This window comes from Myxine glutinosa, chromosome 7 (genome assembly GCF_964187855.1).
Source record: "Myxine glutinosa chromosome 7, kmMyxGlut1.1, whole genome shotgun sequence".
Lineage (NCBI taxonomy): Eukaryota > Metazoa > Chordata > Myxini > Myxiniformes > Myxinidae > Myxine > Myxine glutinosa.
In genome coordinates, this window is record NC_136267.1 from 117,630,555 (window position 1) to 117,647,643 (window position 17,089).

The 17,089-nt window shown below is 45.8% G+C and overlaps 2 protein-coding genes across 7 annotated transcripts in view; both read left to right on the plus strand.

Annotated features, from left to right (window-relative positions):
* Positions 1 to 17,089, plus strand: part of LOC137431519 (arf-GAP with GTPase, ANK repeat and PH domain-containing protein 1) — a 709,868-nt gene that overhangs the window by 58,096 nt on the left and 634,683 nt on the right. The window lies entirely within an intron of this gene.
* Positions 1 to 17,089, plus strand: part of BECN1 (beclin 1) — a 79,387-nt gene that overhangs the window by 18,846 nt on the left and 43,452 nt on the right. For 5 of the 6 annotated variants that reach the window (XM_068122917.2, XM_068122920.2, XM_068122915.2 and 2 more), the window contains exons 5-7: positions 8,649 to 8,739; positions 9,098 to 9,234; positions 11,306 to 11,518. In XM_068122917.2, coding sequence (XP_067979018.2) covers positions 8,649 to 8,739; positions 9,098 to 9,234; positions 11,306 to 11,518 — 441 coding nt within the window. The remainder of the gene's footprint in view (positions 1 to 8,648; positions 8,740 to 9,097; positions 9,235 to 11,305; positions 11,519 to 17,089) is intronic. The other variant, XM_078782183.1, reaches the window with a different exon arrangement.

Consider the following 17,089-nt stretch of genomic DNA (forward strand, 5'->3'; position numbering starts at 1 on the left):
GATCGTTAGTCGTAAAGCTAAAAACGGAACTTATGTCGAAGAACCTTTACCGGAGTGTATACTCCTGAAATATTAGGATCATATTAGTCTAGTAGGAAGACTAGGTCCCCCTGCACCCCCCGGAGATATACTTCTAATCAGTGTTTCTAGATTGGAAAAAATGTGTAGAAAATGACTAGCTATGGCCCCAAGCTGAAAAAATGTCCCACATACCATTTTTATGCAAATTACTGCTGCAAATTTTATGCAAAATTATGCAAATTTTATGCAAATTTTTGATGAGGAGTAGAGTTGAGGGGTCTTTGAGGGCTTCATCGAGGTGCTCTCGGTTGCAAGACTGGGTCATTCTGAGAAGCACAGCAGGGTCAGAGATCATGATGTTCTCCTCCTCAGTGAATCTCTCCATCAACAGCCTCTCCATTGCCTCACACACTGTTTTGAGGCAAAAGAGGGACTTTGCGTAGGCCTTTCCACTGAGAACACCTTTGAGAGATCCACTTGTTACTAGTTGTGCCTCAAAGAGAATCTCTGCATATCCAGAACCACGCATCTTGTGTCCAGTGAGCATCCCGATGTAGTTCATGGATGTGTGGAAGGGTCCAATCGTTACTACATGACTAGCAAATTCATTTGGCCAGCACCAGATGATGGGAAGGGCTTTCATGCAGACACCCAGATCAAATGTATTCAGGACCCATCTCTGACCCACCTCAGCAGTTGCTGCCTCGGAACGCTTCAGTAGCTCACGAACAACTGCGTTGTCTGTGATCGGTTGGTGGATAGGCGTGCAGTAGTCGACTGTTGATTTGCTGGGTGGGGGAGAACCAGTTGCAGAGGTGAAACCCCCTAGCCCAGGCACAGGCTGCAGGCCATTGCCATGCCATGCAGGCACCAGGCACAGACCGATCACAGACAACGCAGTTGTTCGTGAGCTACTGAAGCGTTCCGAGGCAGCAACTGCTGAGGTGGGTCAGAGATGGGTCCTGAATACATTTGATCTGGGTGTCTGCATGAAAGCCCTTCCCATCATCTGGCGCTGGCCAAATGAATTTGCTAGTCATGTAGTAACGATTGGACCCTTCCACACATCCATGAACTACATCGGGATGCTCACTGGACACAAGATGCGTGGTTCTGGATATGCAGAGATTCTCTTTGAGGCACAACTAGTAACAAGTGGATCTCTCAAAGGTGTTCTCAGTGGAAAGGCCTACGCAAAGTCCCTCTTTTGCCTCAAAACAGTGTGTGAGGCAATGGAGAGGCTGTTGATGGAGAGATTCACTGAGGAGGAGAACATCATGATCTCTGACCCTGCTGTGCTTCTCAGAATGACCCAGTCTTGCAACCGAGAGCACCTCGATGAAGCCCTCAAAGACCCCTCAACTCTACTCCTCATCAAAAATTTGCATAAAATTTGCATAATTTTGCATAAAATTTGCAGCAGTAATTTGCATAAAAATGGTATGTGGGACATTTTTTCAGCTTGGGGCCATAGCTAGTCATTTTCTACACATTTTTTCCAATCTAGAAACACTGATTAGAAGTATATCTCCGGGGGGTGCAGGGGGACCTAGTCTTCCTACTAGACTATATCTGTTATATTCACATCAGGATTGTATTCCAAAACGTACCCTTGAAATGGAAATAAATTTACTGTCAGATCCAGAAGAAGATCCAGATGAGGATGAAATATACGTCGAGTCTAGGGAACCAAAGGATGAATATGCACATGGAATAAGAAAGAGGTCTGACAAGTGATGGAAGAGGAAAGAGCAACAAACTGAAAAAAGTGCCTATCTCGTAATGTTAACGAAACGTTCAAACGTCTGGCAAATCCGGATACTGATCCGGATCATCACCAAAATCTAATCGTTTCCAGGAAGGCCACAGGCGAATGTTTCTTGAAAATTTCGAGAAGATATCTAAAAACTGTGGCCTGTAGAGTGGTAACAAACAAACAAACTAAAAAACAAACATACAAACGGACGAACAAACTTAGAAGGAAAACTCTTTATTATTATGACATGGAAAACTCTTTATTCATATGACATATAGACATCTTCACCAATAATTTTTATTGTCTCTATATAAACAAAGCATAACACGTCACTCACAGTACACAGTTCAAAGTCCTAGTAGTCAATCGCAGTACACGGTTCAGAGTGACAGGGTAAAAACCGTGAGGTGACCCTGAGGTCACCTCACGGCAACCGTACAGTGACCTTGCGATACTACATGCGGTGGGGTTGCGGCCTACGGCCTTGCGATTTCCGAAACAAAGTTTAATGTCAAATTTTAAAAAATCGTAAGCCCCTGCGACGAGCAAAAAACCGTGCGATCGCCTCACGGCTACCGTATCTACCGTGCAGCCACCGCACGGTTATGGCAATTTTGGGGACTTATGGCCGCCGCCATCACGCCGCAGGCCATTTGTGACCGAGGTATAAGTGAGGTGACATGTCACCGCATTTGTGGTGATGCCATATGGACGCAGTGTTGTCATCGGCTCTGTCCAAACCAATGACGCAACGCCTTCCGACACACCCTCGGGGAGTGTGGGGAGGGTCCTTGTAATGGCCGTCACCGTACCACATGCTTTCTACCCAGTGTGCCTCTACTGGACATGGGGGTTTATCGGCCGAAACACAAACCTGACACATCCAAAAATCACCCCTCTCCTTACCTTGCCAGGTTCATACAGAGGACACGTATATGAATATGATTTCCAATCTGATGTCTATGTCAATTCTGCTCACCTCATGGCATGTGTAACAAGATTTGCTTTGCTACACATGCCCGCTACCAAGTTTTGGTTCAATATGTTAAAGGGTAAGGAGGAAAAGTCTGGAAAACTGACACATGTATAATATGTGATATTTCTCAATTTTAAAAAGAGCACAACTCTGTGAAAAATTGGTGAAACACCCCGAAGTTCAAACTTGCTCTTGTAAGTTGTCATAATAAAGCGATGTACCAAGTTTCAGTTGAATATGTTAAATGGGATGAAAAAAGTGCAGAAAACCACAGGTGGGACGGATGGACAAAGGGAGAGCAAACCTACAGTCCCCACAGGGTAGGGGACGAATAACAGACTAACTTCAATTGAACGGGTCCCTGGTTACAAAAAAAAATGTTCTAACCATAGGTGTAGTGTGACTTCATTATTAGGTGTACGTTCATTATTCATTTGATTTCATTTGACTTCATTGACCAAAGGCGTACGTTCATTTTTGTTACTCACGTGTTTTTATCTTAATTGTAAACTACTGAAAAAAATTAAGGTAGGGGCATCGCTCCCCTCCTCCCCCCTACCCCCCCAAACTCCACCGGTGGTTCTAACCTACGCGAACACATGGAACACATAAACTTAACATGCTACATAATATGTACCCCCTCCAACGTAACAATGCCTCTGTACCATGGCGAATTTTCTCTTTGCTTACTAGTGTCCTTGTAATTCACATTGAAGTACAGTCGGATCTCGACATTCACGGTCCCAACATTTGAGGGTTTCGTGTATTCGTGGTTGATAAATTGCGACCTGCTACTACTTTTCGTGGCCGTGTCCCGCGTATTTGTGGTCTTTCACGGGCGCAATTTTTTTTTCCACGATCCACGAGCATAACACAGTTCTAAAACATATCTTACACCAGCCACGCACAAAGCAACTGGACCCTTTTTTTTTTTCTTTTTCTTTTTTTTGTATACAAGATTGAGGCTCGTGTAAGAGCTAACATTAATCACAAAAAAACAAACTGACATAAAACATATGATAAAGGGAGCGGGAGACAAGGTGGGGAGAGAGAGGGAAGGACACAAGTACAACAGTAGAGAACAAGGACATCGGGAGATCGGTTGGAGGGACAGGACTTGGGGGGAGGAGACATGGGAAGGGGCGGGGGGTGGGAGAGGTATAAAACACATGGACACTGCTAGAACTTCCAGGAAAGAAGTCGCTATTTCAAAAAAGTGGATCTCGGGTGAATTAACGGGGGTAAAAAAGATCAAGGTTTTGGATGGCGGGAGATAAGAGATGGTGGTGAACAGCTATTTTAAAGAACTGGAGTGAGGAGTCGGATTGAAGAGGGTGAGGGCGTTTGTTCCAGAGGTGGGAATAAAGATGAATGAAAGAGTGAAGGTGAGCAGAGAGTCTTGATTTTGGCAGTTTCACCAGAAGAGGGTTGCTGGCAGATCTTGTGCGACCTTTAGGAATATCTGGGGGAGCTAGGCCAGAGAGGAGTCTGTAGAATACAGAAAGTCCACCAACCTGCCTGCGGTGAGTGAGTGAATGGCTTTCAGAAAGCTTTGCGCTCAAAGCCTCAGCCTCAGAAAGCCTCAGAAAGCTTCCCTTCATCGTGGGAGATTCCAATGATTCTGAAAGCTTTGGTTTCAACAGCATGAAGCCGTGTTAGGTGTGAGGCAGTAGCACCAGCCCAGCGGGGAGAACAGTATTCCATTGAGCTGCGGATGAAAGCCTTGTATGTGGTGAGGAGCTCAGGTGTGCCATGGAAGGACTTCGCATGACAGAGGATGCCCAGTCGGCGACTGGCTTTGGAAGCCAGCTTGGAAATGTGGTTTTCCCAGGAAAGATCATGGTGGAAAGTGGGACCCAAAAGCTTGAGTTACAGAACTTCTTGGAGAGGATTGTTCAGAAAGTAGATGGGAGGGTTGTCCAGTCGGTCTTTTCGGAGAGACAAAGTGAGAGTGTTAGATTTGTCAGGATTGAAAGACATGTTCCACTTGTTTGAGCAGTCTGTGATTTTGTCCAGGTCTGCAGAGAGTTAGGAGGCTGCAGACTGCCGATCAGAGGGATGAGGGATAGAGCGGTAGAGAGTGGAGTCATCAGCAAAGAGATAGAGAGGATTATCCAGAGAGTCGGAGAGATCATTGATGAAGACTAGAAAAAGCACAGGGCCCAGAACACTGCCTGGGGGAACTTCAGCCTGAACAGGAAGGGGAGAGGAGAGAAATCCATTCAGGGCCCCACGTTGACTATGGCCAGAGAGGAAGTCCGCAAGCCATGCGTGGCTATGTCCATGAATACCATCGGAGGAGAGTTTGGTGAGCAGAGCTGGGTGCCAGCCCGTATCAAAGGCACGTGATATGTCAAGGGAGACAACTCTGATTTCCTATTTGGCATTGAGGACCTCCATCCATTGTTGAGACAGCAGAAGCAGCATGGCCAGAGTAGAATGACCTGGTCTGAATCCAAATTGATGATCCGAGATCAAGCCATTGAAGAAGAGGAAGGATTTGATGTCAGAAGCGATGATTGATTCCATGACCTTGCTGATTATTGGGATCAGGCTCATTGGTCTGTAGTTGCAAGGATCTCTTTTTGCACCTTTTTGTGTGAAGCGGTAATGTTAGCTGATTTCCAAGCAGATGGCAGATGACCTGAGCAAAAGAGAGGGTGAAGAGAACAGAGAGAGGATGTGAAAGAGCAGCAGAGCAGGATTTTCGGACCCATGGGCTGATGCCGTCTGGTCCAGTTGCAGAATCGGAGTCGAGGTTTGACAAAAACTTCTCCACCTTGTCAGGAGAGAAGGACACAGAGTCCAGGAGCAGCTGGGTTTGACTGGGTAAGGTGGGTACAGAGAGAGACGGGTTTGGGACAAAAGATTTTGAGGCAATCACAGAGTTGAGGCATTTGGCTTTTTCACGTGTGGTGTCAGCTGTGTAGCCATTTGTGGTAAGGGAGGGGATGGAAGGGGAACAAACACCAGAAACAGATTTGACCAGACGCCACCAGGATTTGGAGGAGGGAAACAGGGTTTCCCCTGAGGGTAGACACACACTTGTTCCAAGCTTTGTGAAAAGAACTGAGATTGCCTTCAGTTGGATTAGCCTTCCATGAGGTGAAGGCAAGTTGTTTCATGGCAACCTCCTCACCACAAGCTTCCGTGTACTATGGACGGGAGGAAGGGTATGACATCTGTGCATGAGAGAGAGAGAGCAGTTCACTTGGGAAGAATTACCAGGAAGAGTTGATGTCAGAGGCAGTAGAGATGGGAGACCAGCCCAGATGATTAATGGCTGCTTGAAGACTGTGTCAGTCAGCCTGAGTGAAATGCCAGACTCTTCGGCGCTGAGGAGGCTCTCAGATAATGGCCAGAGAGATGTCCACTTTAACAAGCAAATGATCAGATGAACCGATTGGAGCAGAAGAAGAACAACAGCAGACATTTGCAGGGAAGTTTGTCATAACCAAGTCTAGAAGAGACGATGCTCCGTTGACTGATATCCGGGTCGGGAAATTGACAGATTGTGTCAGTCCCAGTGAGTTGCAGAAGTCCTTTGCTGAGGTGCCATGGCTGGTGTAAGAGGAACCTACACCCAGCCAGCTGGCATGATGACAGTTGAAGTCGCCACATATGAGGAAGAGAGAGTTGGGATGAGTGGATAGAAGTTGGTCCATGTTGTCAGACAGAGATGTAAATGGAGTCGTCGCTGTTTGGAGGACGGTACAGAACAGATATGAACAAAAGGTGGGAGCGGAGAGGAAGCTGTAGCCAGAGGTACTCCTGTGGGTGGGGTGGAGAGAGGGCAGTGCAAAGAGAGTGAGGAAGAGAGTTTTTGATAAAGATAGCAACCCCACCACCAGGACAAGGCTCGGGTCTATCATTCTGGAGGAGTGAATAACCAGGAAGAGATATTTAGGAATCGGAGACATCTTGAAGGAGAAAAGTTTCTGTTAAGCAGATTACGTCTGGCTTGTCAGAAGCAACCTGTATGGAGAGATCAATCAGGTTTGAGCGAAGGCCCCGGATGTTTGAGGTCCATACCGTTAAAGAAGAGGGAGGGGGGGCATTGGGTACAGGACAGCGGAGGGGTAGGGTAAGATGAGGGATTAGAGGGGGAGGTAGGGAGAGCTGTTGAGAGTGTGTCAGAGATTGCAGTAGAGTTAGGAGAAAGGGAAGGATGAGGAGGACAAAAGGTTTGATGGTGATGGGATGAGGCACAGTGAGGTGTTGTTTGAGGGGGGGGGGGGGAAAGCAAAGTCGAAGGTTGGAGGAGGTTTAGGTATGTGATTAAAGGGAGAGGAAGTGGGCAGGAGGCAGCTATGAGGAGGATGAGGGGGTGTTTGAAGGGGAGGAGCAAGGGGGGAGATTTAGAGGGAAGGGGTGAGGGGGAGTTTAGGAGGGAAGGGGCGAGGGGGAGTTTAGGAGGGAAGGGGCGAGGGGGAGTTTAGGAGGGAAGGGGCGAGGGGGAGTTTAGGAGGGAAGGGGCGAGGGGGAGGTTAGGAGGGAAGGGGCGAGGGGGAGTTTAGGAGGGAAGGGGCGAGGGGGAGTTTAGGAGGGAAGGGGCAAGGGGGAGTTTAGGAGGGAAGGGGCAAGGGGGAGTTTAGGAGGGAAGGGGCGAGGGGAGTTTAGGAGGGAAGGGGCGAGGGGGAGTTTAGGAGGGAAGGGGCGAGGGGGAGTTTAGGAGGGAAGGGGCGAGGGCGAGTTTAGGAGGGAAGGGGCGAGGGGAGTTTAGGAGGGAAGGGGCGAGGGGGAGTTTCGGAGGGAAGGGGCGAGGGGGAGTTTTGGAGGGAAGGGGCGAGGGAGAGTTTAGGAGGAAAGGGGCGAGGGGGAGTTTAGGAGGGAAGGGGCGAGGGGGGAGTTTAGGAGGGAAGGGGCGAGGGGGGAGTTTAGGAGGGAAGGGGCGAGGGGGGAGTTTAGGATGGTAGGGGGGAGTTTAGGAGGGAAGGGGTGAGGGGGAGTTTAGGAGGGAAGGGGCGAGGGGGAGTTTAGGAGGGAAGGGGCGAGGGGGAGTTTAGGAGGGAAGGGGCGAGGGGGAGTTTAGGAGGGAAGGGGCGAGGGGGAGTTTAGGAGGGAAGGGGCGAAGGGGAGTTTAGGAGGGAAGGGGCGAGGAGGAGTTTAGGAGGGAAGGGGCGAGGAGGAGTTTAGGAGGGAAGGGGTGAGGAGGAGTTTAGGAGGGAAGGGGCGAGGAGGAGTTTAGGAGGGAAGGGGCGAGGAGGAGTTTAGGAGGGAAGGGGCGAGGGTGAGGGCGGAGTTTTGGAGGGGAAAGGTAAGGGGGGAGTTTAGGAGGGTAGGGGGAAGGGGGAAGTTTTTAAAGTGGATGATTCATGAAAAACGAACATTTATTACAAACTGGGTTTATTGTGATTTTCAAGTCAGAGATCCGTTTGAAAATTATAGAAGAGGGGTGGAATGCAGGTGAGTTTGGAGAATGTAGAAAGGAAGGACTGTAAGAGATATAATTTTTTTTTGAAGTGGAATGATTTGATGAGGAAATTGAAAAAAGCCTTTTAAATAGGAAGAAAAACAGCGAGTTGAAATAAACCACTGAATAAAACACTGCAGGGGAAAGTTTGAACATATTTAAATAATATTTAAACAAAACTGTGAAAAACAATCTGGGAAAATTCCCTGTAGTGAGGGCATGGATCAGAGAAAGGAGAAAGGGTTGAATGAGTATGGAGGAAATACGCAAAACACATATCTTCCACGAGCCGCGAACATGACCGGCTTCGACATTAGCAGCCCTGTGCTTTGCGTTTTCACGGCTTTTCGTGGCCACATAAAAAAAACATTTTGTTGATAGAGTGTGTGTTACAGCATGTCACTTAATCCCAATGTTAAAGCATCAAGTTGCAGGGTTCCAAATGCTGTCATCTTGAGTACTGGTGTTTTGTTATTCATCAGAGGGATGTCTATGGACAGTGCCAACAGTTTCACGCTCATTGGCGATGCTCCTGATGGCAATATGATGGAGCACCTTAGCCGCCGACTTAAGGTGAGGGTTCCTCCACCATTATGTTCAGGAGGTTTGAAGTGTTGTTTGGTGTGGAGATGACAGGGGAATTGAGACATGAAGTCTGTAGGTGAAAGTGGGATCATTACATTGATTTAAGAACAGGATGACTGCATATGTGAGTGCTGTTGCTTCTTTCGGTGGTAGAATGAATTGAAAATGTTTGGGTAGACATTTTATGTGGTCCGATAACGTTGGGAATTTATGTTCTGGGAAAATATATTGCTTTAAGTGATTGTGGATTGTTTTGTTGAGAGGTTAAGTGTTATCACAATAAATGTTAAACCTGACGGGTTATGCGGATAATGTTTGTTTATCCCGAACTTCTTGTCTATTTTAGGTTACCAGTGCGCTGTTTGACGTCATGTCAGGGCAGACTGATGTAGATCATCCTCTTTGTGAAGAGTGCACTGATGCCCTGCTAGATCAAATGGACCAGCAGCTTAAAGTGAGCGAGGATGAATGCCGGGACTACAGGTGATATGCATCCTGGTTCACTTATGTCTGTCTGTTTGTCCTATCTGTCTACAAATGCAGTGTATGATCGAGGAACAACGTAATTTCAATTGAATGCTATATTTTGAACACGAATCGGAATATGAATCGGGAAAACAAACCTGGAGATTTGTAGTACTTTTCTAGTTCTGAATTTGTCCTGACCGCACATGTGTAGAAAAGAATGAGGTAATTTCTTTATTCTGTCTACCTGCCTGGCAGTCGAACAAAATTGAAAATCATTCCAAACAGGAAACTTACTGTTTTTAAGGACGTCATAAAGGACATAAACAATAGGCTGAATAACTAATGTATTGTGTTAAATCAGATGGTGTATAAGACACTGCATCAATGACAGTAAACTTACGGAATTCTTTTCTGCAGTTTATAAAATCGTTATTTTATTTCAATTGAACGATATACTTAAACATTGTAGAACACAAATTGCCTTTTTGGCATTTCCAAAACACTTCCATGTAGCAGTACCTGGACAAAATATTACAGCATTTTTCCTCGTAGAACTCGTAGACTCCGCCCATATCCTTGTTTCATTACCAGCGCAGAGTAATGTGTTCTATGAACTCTAGGTTGTTTGGTTGTTTTTGTACAAATTAGGCATATATACTGTCCAGTGTTTATTCATTTTCATGTAGAAATTAACATGTTTTTGTGTCTTGTGGGACAACGTCTTTGTGTCATGGACAAAATGATGCAAGTTCTGTTTCACCACGACATATCTTTGCATTTGACCATTGGGTGGAGATTAGCTTCGTGAGAATCCAGGTGGGAAAGTATGTGTAACGTCTGCTAATGTTTGCAGTTGAAGTTGATGTAGAGAACAAAATTTATATACAACAACAAGAGGTATGTTATACACGTGTAAATGTCAAACAATTTCCTGTGGTTGAGGTAACCATTATTTCATTGCTTTGACTGTGCATTGCATGCAAAATGCTGTTTCTATTGGGGTACAAATTGTATGTTTTTTTATCACCTGTGTTTTGTTCCTTTTTCTTGACCTCTTTTTACCTGTGACATGTTGCAGATCTACAAGAGCATGTTGTTGTTGCTGTTTTTGTTATTGTTGTGGTTCTTGTTGGGGGTTACAACAACAACAACATGCATTTTTAGGCCATTTTCCCTGCTAGAGCGGGGGTTAGCCTTGCGGTCCCCATGACAATCTTCTCCATTTTGCCATATTTTCTGCATCTCTCCTTGTTAACCCCCTTGCCCGCATTTCTTCTTCCACCATCTTGAGCCAAGTCTTTCTCGGTCTTCCCCGTCTACTTCCTTCGACATTCATTTCCATCACTCTTCTCAACCAGTCACTTTCATCCTTCCTCAACACATGGCCAAACCATCTCAACCTGTTCCTCTTCACAGCATCAATCATATTTCTGTTGGGGGTTGATTTTTCGAAATGTGCACCCATTGGTCAGACAGCTGCCAGACCACCTCCACATCTGTCGCTTAACTCGATCAACAATAGCACCGAGACAAAATGATATGGCCACCATTTTGTTTTCTGGTGGGCCTAACACATCAGGTCTGTAATCCTCTGCTGATCATACACTGCCCAGGTGTGTTTCGTCAGATTTCCATTGGCTCTGTTTGGATCGTGTGTTATTCACGATGAAGGACCCTGAAAAATCGAATATGGTTTAATTAAGTCGAATAATAGTATGGTTTAATCAAGCTCATCAGAATGCACAGTAATCAAGCATTAAAAGCAAACTTGATAATGTACACTATTTTGGAGGTCAGCACTTTTGATATTTTCCAGGTCAGCAAGCACTCAGTGATACAGATGACTACCCCATGTCACTGTGATGTACCACAGTGTAATATAGTGTTGGCCAAGTGTATGAAGGTTGTCTTTCTAGACAGCTTTCAGATTGTTATGGAGACCATAAACTGGCATTCATCTTGTTGTTTATTGAATGGTTATCAATGAGGCAATTTTCCTTTTGTGATTTTATGCAATGCTGAGCATTGGGCAAACATTTGTTTTAACAAAAAAGCATGCCATATTACTTGGATTGTTATGCTACAGGGAGTTTTTGGAAAGATTGGAACAAGAGAGTGTTGGTGGTAGAGTAGGTGCTGAGTCGGAGGCAAAGCTGCAGGAAGAGTTGGGTTCTCTACGTCGTGAAGAAGCTAGCCTTGTAGCACAGCTGGTTACTGTGGAGGCCCAGCGGAAGCAGGTTGGTGAGGAGCTTGAGAGGCTTCGGGAGGAAAGCCAACAACTGGATGAACGGGAAGCAAGGTACACATACTCATGATGTATCTTGATCTACAGCTGTACATTTGACCCTGCTCGGTTCTTTGTTTGTCTGGTTGATGGTTTGAAAACACTTTTAATTTATGCCTTATGAAGCTGAAATTTTGGTCATTTTTGTAATGATACTGACAGAGCTATTAAAATTTTAACACTTTAATACAAATTATGTCATCACCAAAGTGATACCCCAAATTACCTTGTGTGGCTAGATTTCAGGAATACATGGTTCTTATGCACCTGCTTCATTTTTTCTCATACATCTCCATGATAAATCCAATTTACCCGAAATTTGGCACATACCTTTATTGTGAAGACATTCTAAAATTAGCCGTTTGTATTGTCGCGTCGACGGTCTTGCTAAAACTCAATCGCTGTGTTGGGAATTAATTAACTCCCAAGGATAGGTGCACAATATCAGAAAGGAGGCGGAAGAAGATCCGGGATTTATGGCAGAGTGGCCAGACGGAAGCCTCTCCTCAGTGAAAGACACATGAAAGCCCACAGAATCTTGTTTCTCACAGTCTGAGAGTCCTTTAGGTGCTTTTTTGCAAACTCCAAGCGGGCTTTCATGTGTCTTTCACTGAGGAGAGGCTTCCGTCCGGCCACTCTGCCATAAAGCCCAGATCGGTGGGGTGTTGCAGTGAAGGTTGTCCTTCTGGAAGTTTCTCCCATCTCCACACAGGATCTCTGGAGCTCAGCCAGAGTGACCATCGGGTTCTTGGTCACTGGAGCTCATCTGGCCACTCTGGCCACTCTGCCATCTCTGGAGCTCAGCCAGAGTGACCATCGGGTTCTTGGTCACCTCTCTTACGAAGACCCTTCTCCCCCGATTGCTCAGTTTGGCCGGGCGGCCAGCTCTAGGAAGAGTCCTGGTTGTTCCAAACTTCTTCCATTTAAGAATTATGGAGGCCACTGTGCTCTTGGGAATCTTCAATGCAGCAGAATTTTTTTTGTAGGCTTCCGCAAATCTGTGCCTTGACACAATCCTGTCTCTGAGCTCTGCAGGCAGTTCCTTCGACCTCATAGCTTGATTTTTGCTCTGATATGCATTGTCAGCTGTGAGACCTTATATAGACAGGTGTGTGCCTTTCCAAATCATGTCCAATAAATTGAATTTACCACAGGTGGACTCCAATCAAGATGTAGAAACATCTCAAAGATGATCAAGAGAAATGGGAGGCACCTGTCCTAAATTTCAAGTGTCATAGCAAAGGGTCTGAATACTTATGTAAATGTGATATTTCATTTTTTTCTTTTTAATAAATTTGCAAAACTTTCTAAAATCCTGTTTTCTCTTTGTCATTATGGGGTATTGAGTGTAGCTTGATGAGGGAAAAAATGATTTTAAACGATTTCAGCATAAGGCTGCAACATAACAAAATGTGAAAAAAGTGAAGGGGTCTGAATACTTTCTGAATGCACTGCAGCTCCGAGCTGCTCGTGAACCTCGTCAGGAGTCGTCCAGGCCCCAAGCGTGCAGTCTGGACGCGGCACCGGCCTTGAAGGGGAAAAAGGCCTCCGCGCGCCCTCGTTCACTCAGCCGCGCTCGTCCTCCCGATTGTCCAGACTTCCAATGTCCCCAGCGCAAGAGCGCTACAAAATGTTCATGTGCTCGTCGATGAATCCCCCTTGTGCAGGAGCGCTATTAACTCCGACCATTCGCCATGAAATCCCGAAGCAGAGTGAGATACGAAATGGTCACCGCTCACCGTCATAGCCAGAAGATGAAATACAGCCAGGAGGAAAAAATGTCAGGGAGAGCATTCTTTTATACGCTAGGCTCTGACGTCATCCGCGCCTGCTCCACCAATCCCATAGTCCCATCTTAGCAGTCCTTGCTTCAATCAATCCCGGACCAATCACTCTTCTTCGGGGCGTGGCCTTACGGCCCTGCCTGCTTGATGTGGCGATGTCGCGGCTGGCAGTGCCAGCAGTATTGTTCAATGTCTTGTTCCGGTCTATTTATTTTGTGTTATAAATGCGCGATTGCATGGCTTTGTATGTGTGTGCTGCTGTTGTCATAAGGAACAAGGAAAAATAAGAGGCCATTACATACAGGGGATTAATTACCCATAATCCCTAACTAATTAACATAATCCCACCCCTCATTATGGAAACGAAGATACGCGCTTACACGACATCAGGTCTAAATAATTTTCCTACTTATGATACATGGGGGTTATTCTTCTTCACGACAGTCGGAGCACACTACCTATCCAATTCTACCTGGACTAAGTTATTGCCTACCCCCTACAAATGTAACTATATATGTAACTATATATATATATATTTATATATATATATACAGTGAACCCTCGTTTATCGCGGGGGTTACGTTCCAGAACCCCCCGCGATAAACGAAAATCCGCGAAGTAGCGACCATTTTTTTTTTTTTTTAAATATATATTTTAAAGCATTATGAACTCCCCACACTCTTATTAACCTTTCCCATACTCTTATAAACACTTCCTATACTCTTAAACACTTTTTACACTCTTAAACATACGTAATTTTAACAACATATAAAATTCTAATGGGTACTCACCATTGAAGATACTGTAGCTAAGCTACCCATGGGTTCCCCAAGCAAGACCAGCATCAGAATCTCCTTGCTCCAGCCGGTGACGTCACCGACGGGGATTCCCGGCGCGAGAGTGGCTGGTCACGTGACCGCTAAAGCGTGCCGCGCTTTGCGGGTATAATCAGCTACACCTGTTGATCACGTGACCACCGATTCACCGAAGCACGCCACGCTTGAGAGGCGTGGCTTTCGGTTTCTGGTTGTGCTTTATAATGCAGCCCGATAAATGGGCTTTTCAGTGTTCCCGAGTTGGTTTTGAGAATAAATATCTTCTCGGACGAGTTTGTGTCTTGCCCGTCATTTCGTCCGTATCAAGCAAGAGCCCCGGCTCTTCAATACTACAACTTGCGTGATGAAGATGATGATGAATTAGCTGTGCAGTACTGATGACGATGAAGGTGATGACGCTGGCGTTTTCCATACGCACGACTCTTTGTCTACCCTTCTACTGTACACTATGTACAGTATTTTATTTCTTGTAATATGTTTTAAATACTGTATTTTTCTTATTTCTTTACGTTTTTTAATTTTTTAGGCTAGAAAATGCTTATTTTACCACAAAAATATTTAAAATAATAGTATATAAAAATACATTTATACCGCAAAATCCCGCGATATAGCGAAAAATCCGCGATATAATTTTACATATACTAGCGAGAAAAAACCGCGATGTACCGAATCCGCGAAAAGTGAACCGCGATATAGCGAGGGATGACTGTATATATATATATATATATATATATATATATATATATATATATATATATATATATATATATATATATATATATATATATATATATATATATATATATTGTTACGGATCGCGGACAAGATGTTATATTGACCGAGCGGTGGTGTATTACCGCGACCTAACAGTTCCCCGATTCTTCCCCAACTCACCCGATTCACCCCAAACTTTGGCCGTATCGCACCGCAGCTGCCCAATCTGGAAAACTCTAAAACGACCGAATGCAAAGAGGAAAAGGAATAAGACGAGAAGACGGACAGAAGAGTAATTGGATTTATTATTTACACATAAGCAAAAAGAAAGCAGTCACGTTTATTTACAGACGAGATTAGATACACAGTGCAACGCTAGCTTACCTACAGTCTTAATTAACCCAGGGACAGAACAAACAAAAGACAGACTCACACGGGGAATGATGACAGGAATCGGCTGGAAGGAGAGGATGGCTTGGAGTTGTATTGTGCAGCACGATCGGCGCGTTTAGCAGCCGCCGTTCCTTCGCGGCCCTGCTCAAAACCGCCGTCCAGGCCCCAAGCGGCTGTTGGGTGTTGTTGCTGCTGTGGCCGCCGCTGCTTTTCCAGGATTACAACAGGCTTTGTGCTTTCTGGGATGTCCTCTCCTTGGATGTTCTCTATGTTCTCTTGGTCCAATCACTCCTCACCACCGACAACTCAACGCAACCAACGCAACCACTGACCACCACAACGCAACCACTGACGACCAAAACCACACAACTCAGCTCTGCTTCTTGGACCCTCTCTCTTCTCAACGGCTTGGGCTCCCTTTTGTCTGCCGGTCAAAGCTCATCTCCCCTGGACACGCCCTCCCTTTGGGTTATATAGGCCCCGCCCCTGAACCTTTGCGAACCTCCCCGATCGCTCTTCCTCCGCCCTCTAGCCAAACCCCTGGCTCATGGTTGGTCGAGTGGGGCTGGCTCACTCCTCCCCTCTATGACGAGGTGGAGACACGCCTTTCTTCTCCGACCCTGCCTCGTGGTCAATGGCGGTAATTGGAGCGGAGGTAGTTTCTAATCGACGAAAAGGGGGAATGGAGGTTTTGGGAATGGGAATGAAGGGAATCTATCTCTTTCACTTGTGCAATGGAGTATTTCAATTAATGGGAGACACAGCCTTACCCTAAAAACACATAATAAGATATAACTATTGAACAGGGGTATTCTATGATTGGCTGTGGTGTGGATGCTTTATGGACTAATTATGGGATGCCCTTTGACCTTTACACAGCTCCGGAGGCAGGAGGCACAGCATAACAATAATAATAATAATAAAGCACACAATCAAAAAAATATATACAGTCCTCATATCCGCAACACTGCACCCTCCTCCTCTTAGGCACGTCCCGGGCCTACAACTTTTATTTAGTGTGACACGTAGGTGTAGTTCCCTCTACTTTTAACCTGACCCTGAGTGCGACAGTTTTAAAACATAAATAAATGTGTCCCGCTGCTCCATTGCACCCTGCCTAACAGACTTACGCCCACAGTTAACCGAATTGCGGAATTGTCTTCAAACTATACACTGACGGTGGGGAGCATTATTTACAATGACGCTATTTTTATTTACAAAACTAACCCAGGACCTGTGATTGTTCTTTCTGGGGGGGAGACAGTCTGCTCTGCATCAATGCACCATGAAAGCACCCAAAAACGCACCAATACACACCCAAGCTCCAATCGGTGCAGTCACCATTGTTCAAGAATGTTCAACAATAAAAAAAATAAATCAACAACCCCTAACCCTGCAGGTGATCTCTTTCTCTTCGGCTCCCTCTGCTGGTTATTATTATTTGTTCTTCCAGTTGTTGTCATTCTTTCATTTTCTTACTGGCGGCCTATTTGCAATAAAGTGTGCCCAACGTGTCCATTTTTATTTATTTATGGCCCACAGGGCCGACTAGTGTGGTTCACCTGTGGGGCATCGGTGCCCTGTGGCCAAGGTCCGCCAGCAAGATTTCGGGCCCTCATGGCCGGTTCCAGCAGAGGGGCCATGCCCCAACCCATGGGGTCCATAAGTGGTGCTCGGCCACAGACATGTGGTCCATAATGTGGTGCATCGATGCAGACAGCTGGTTCTGAGAGTTCCGGGCGTACAATGGCCGACTCACGCACGCTCCCCTCGGCGCCCAATGGCGCACAGGTCATGTGGGAGAAAAAAGGGGAAAGACAAATGAGCGAGGGGTAAGGTCACAAGGGTACACGTCAATA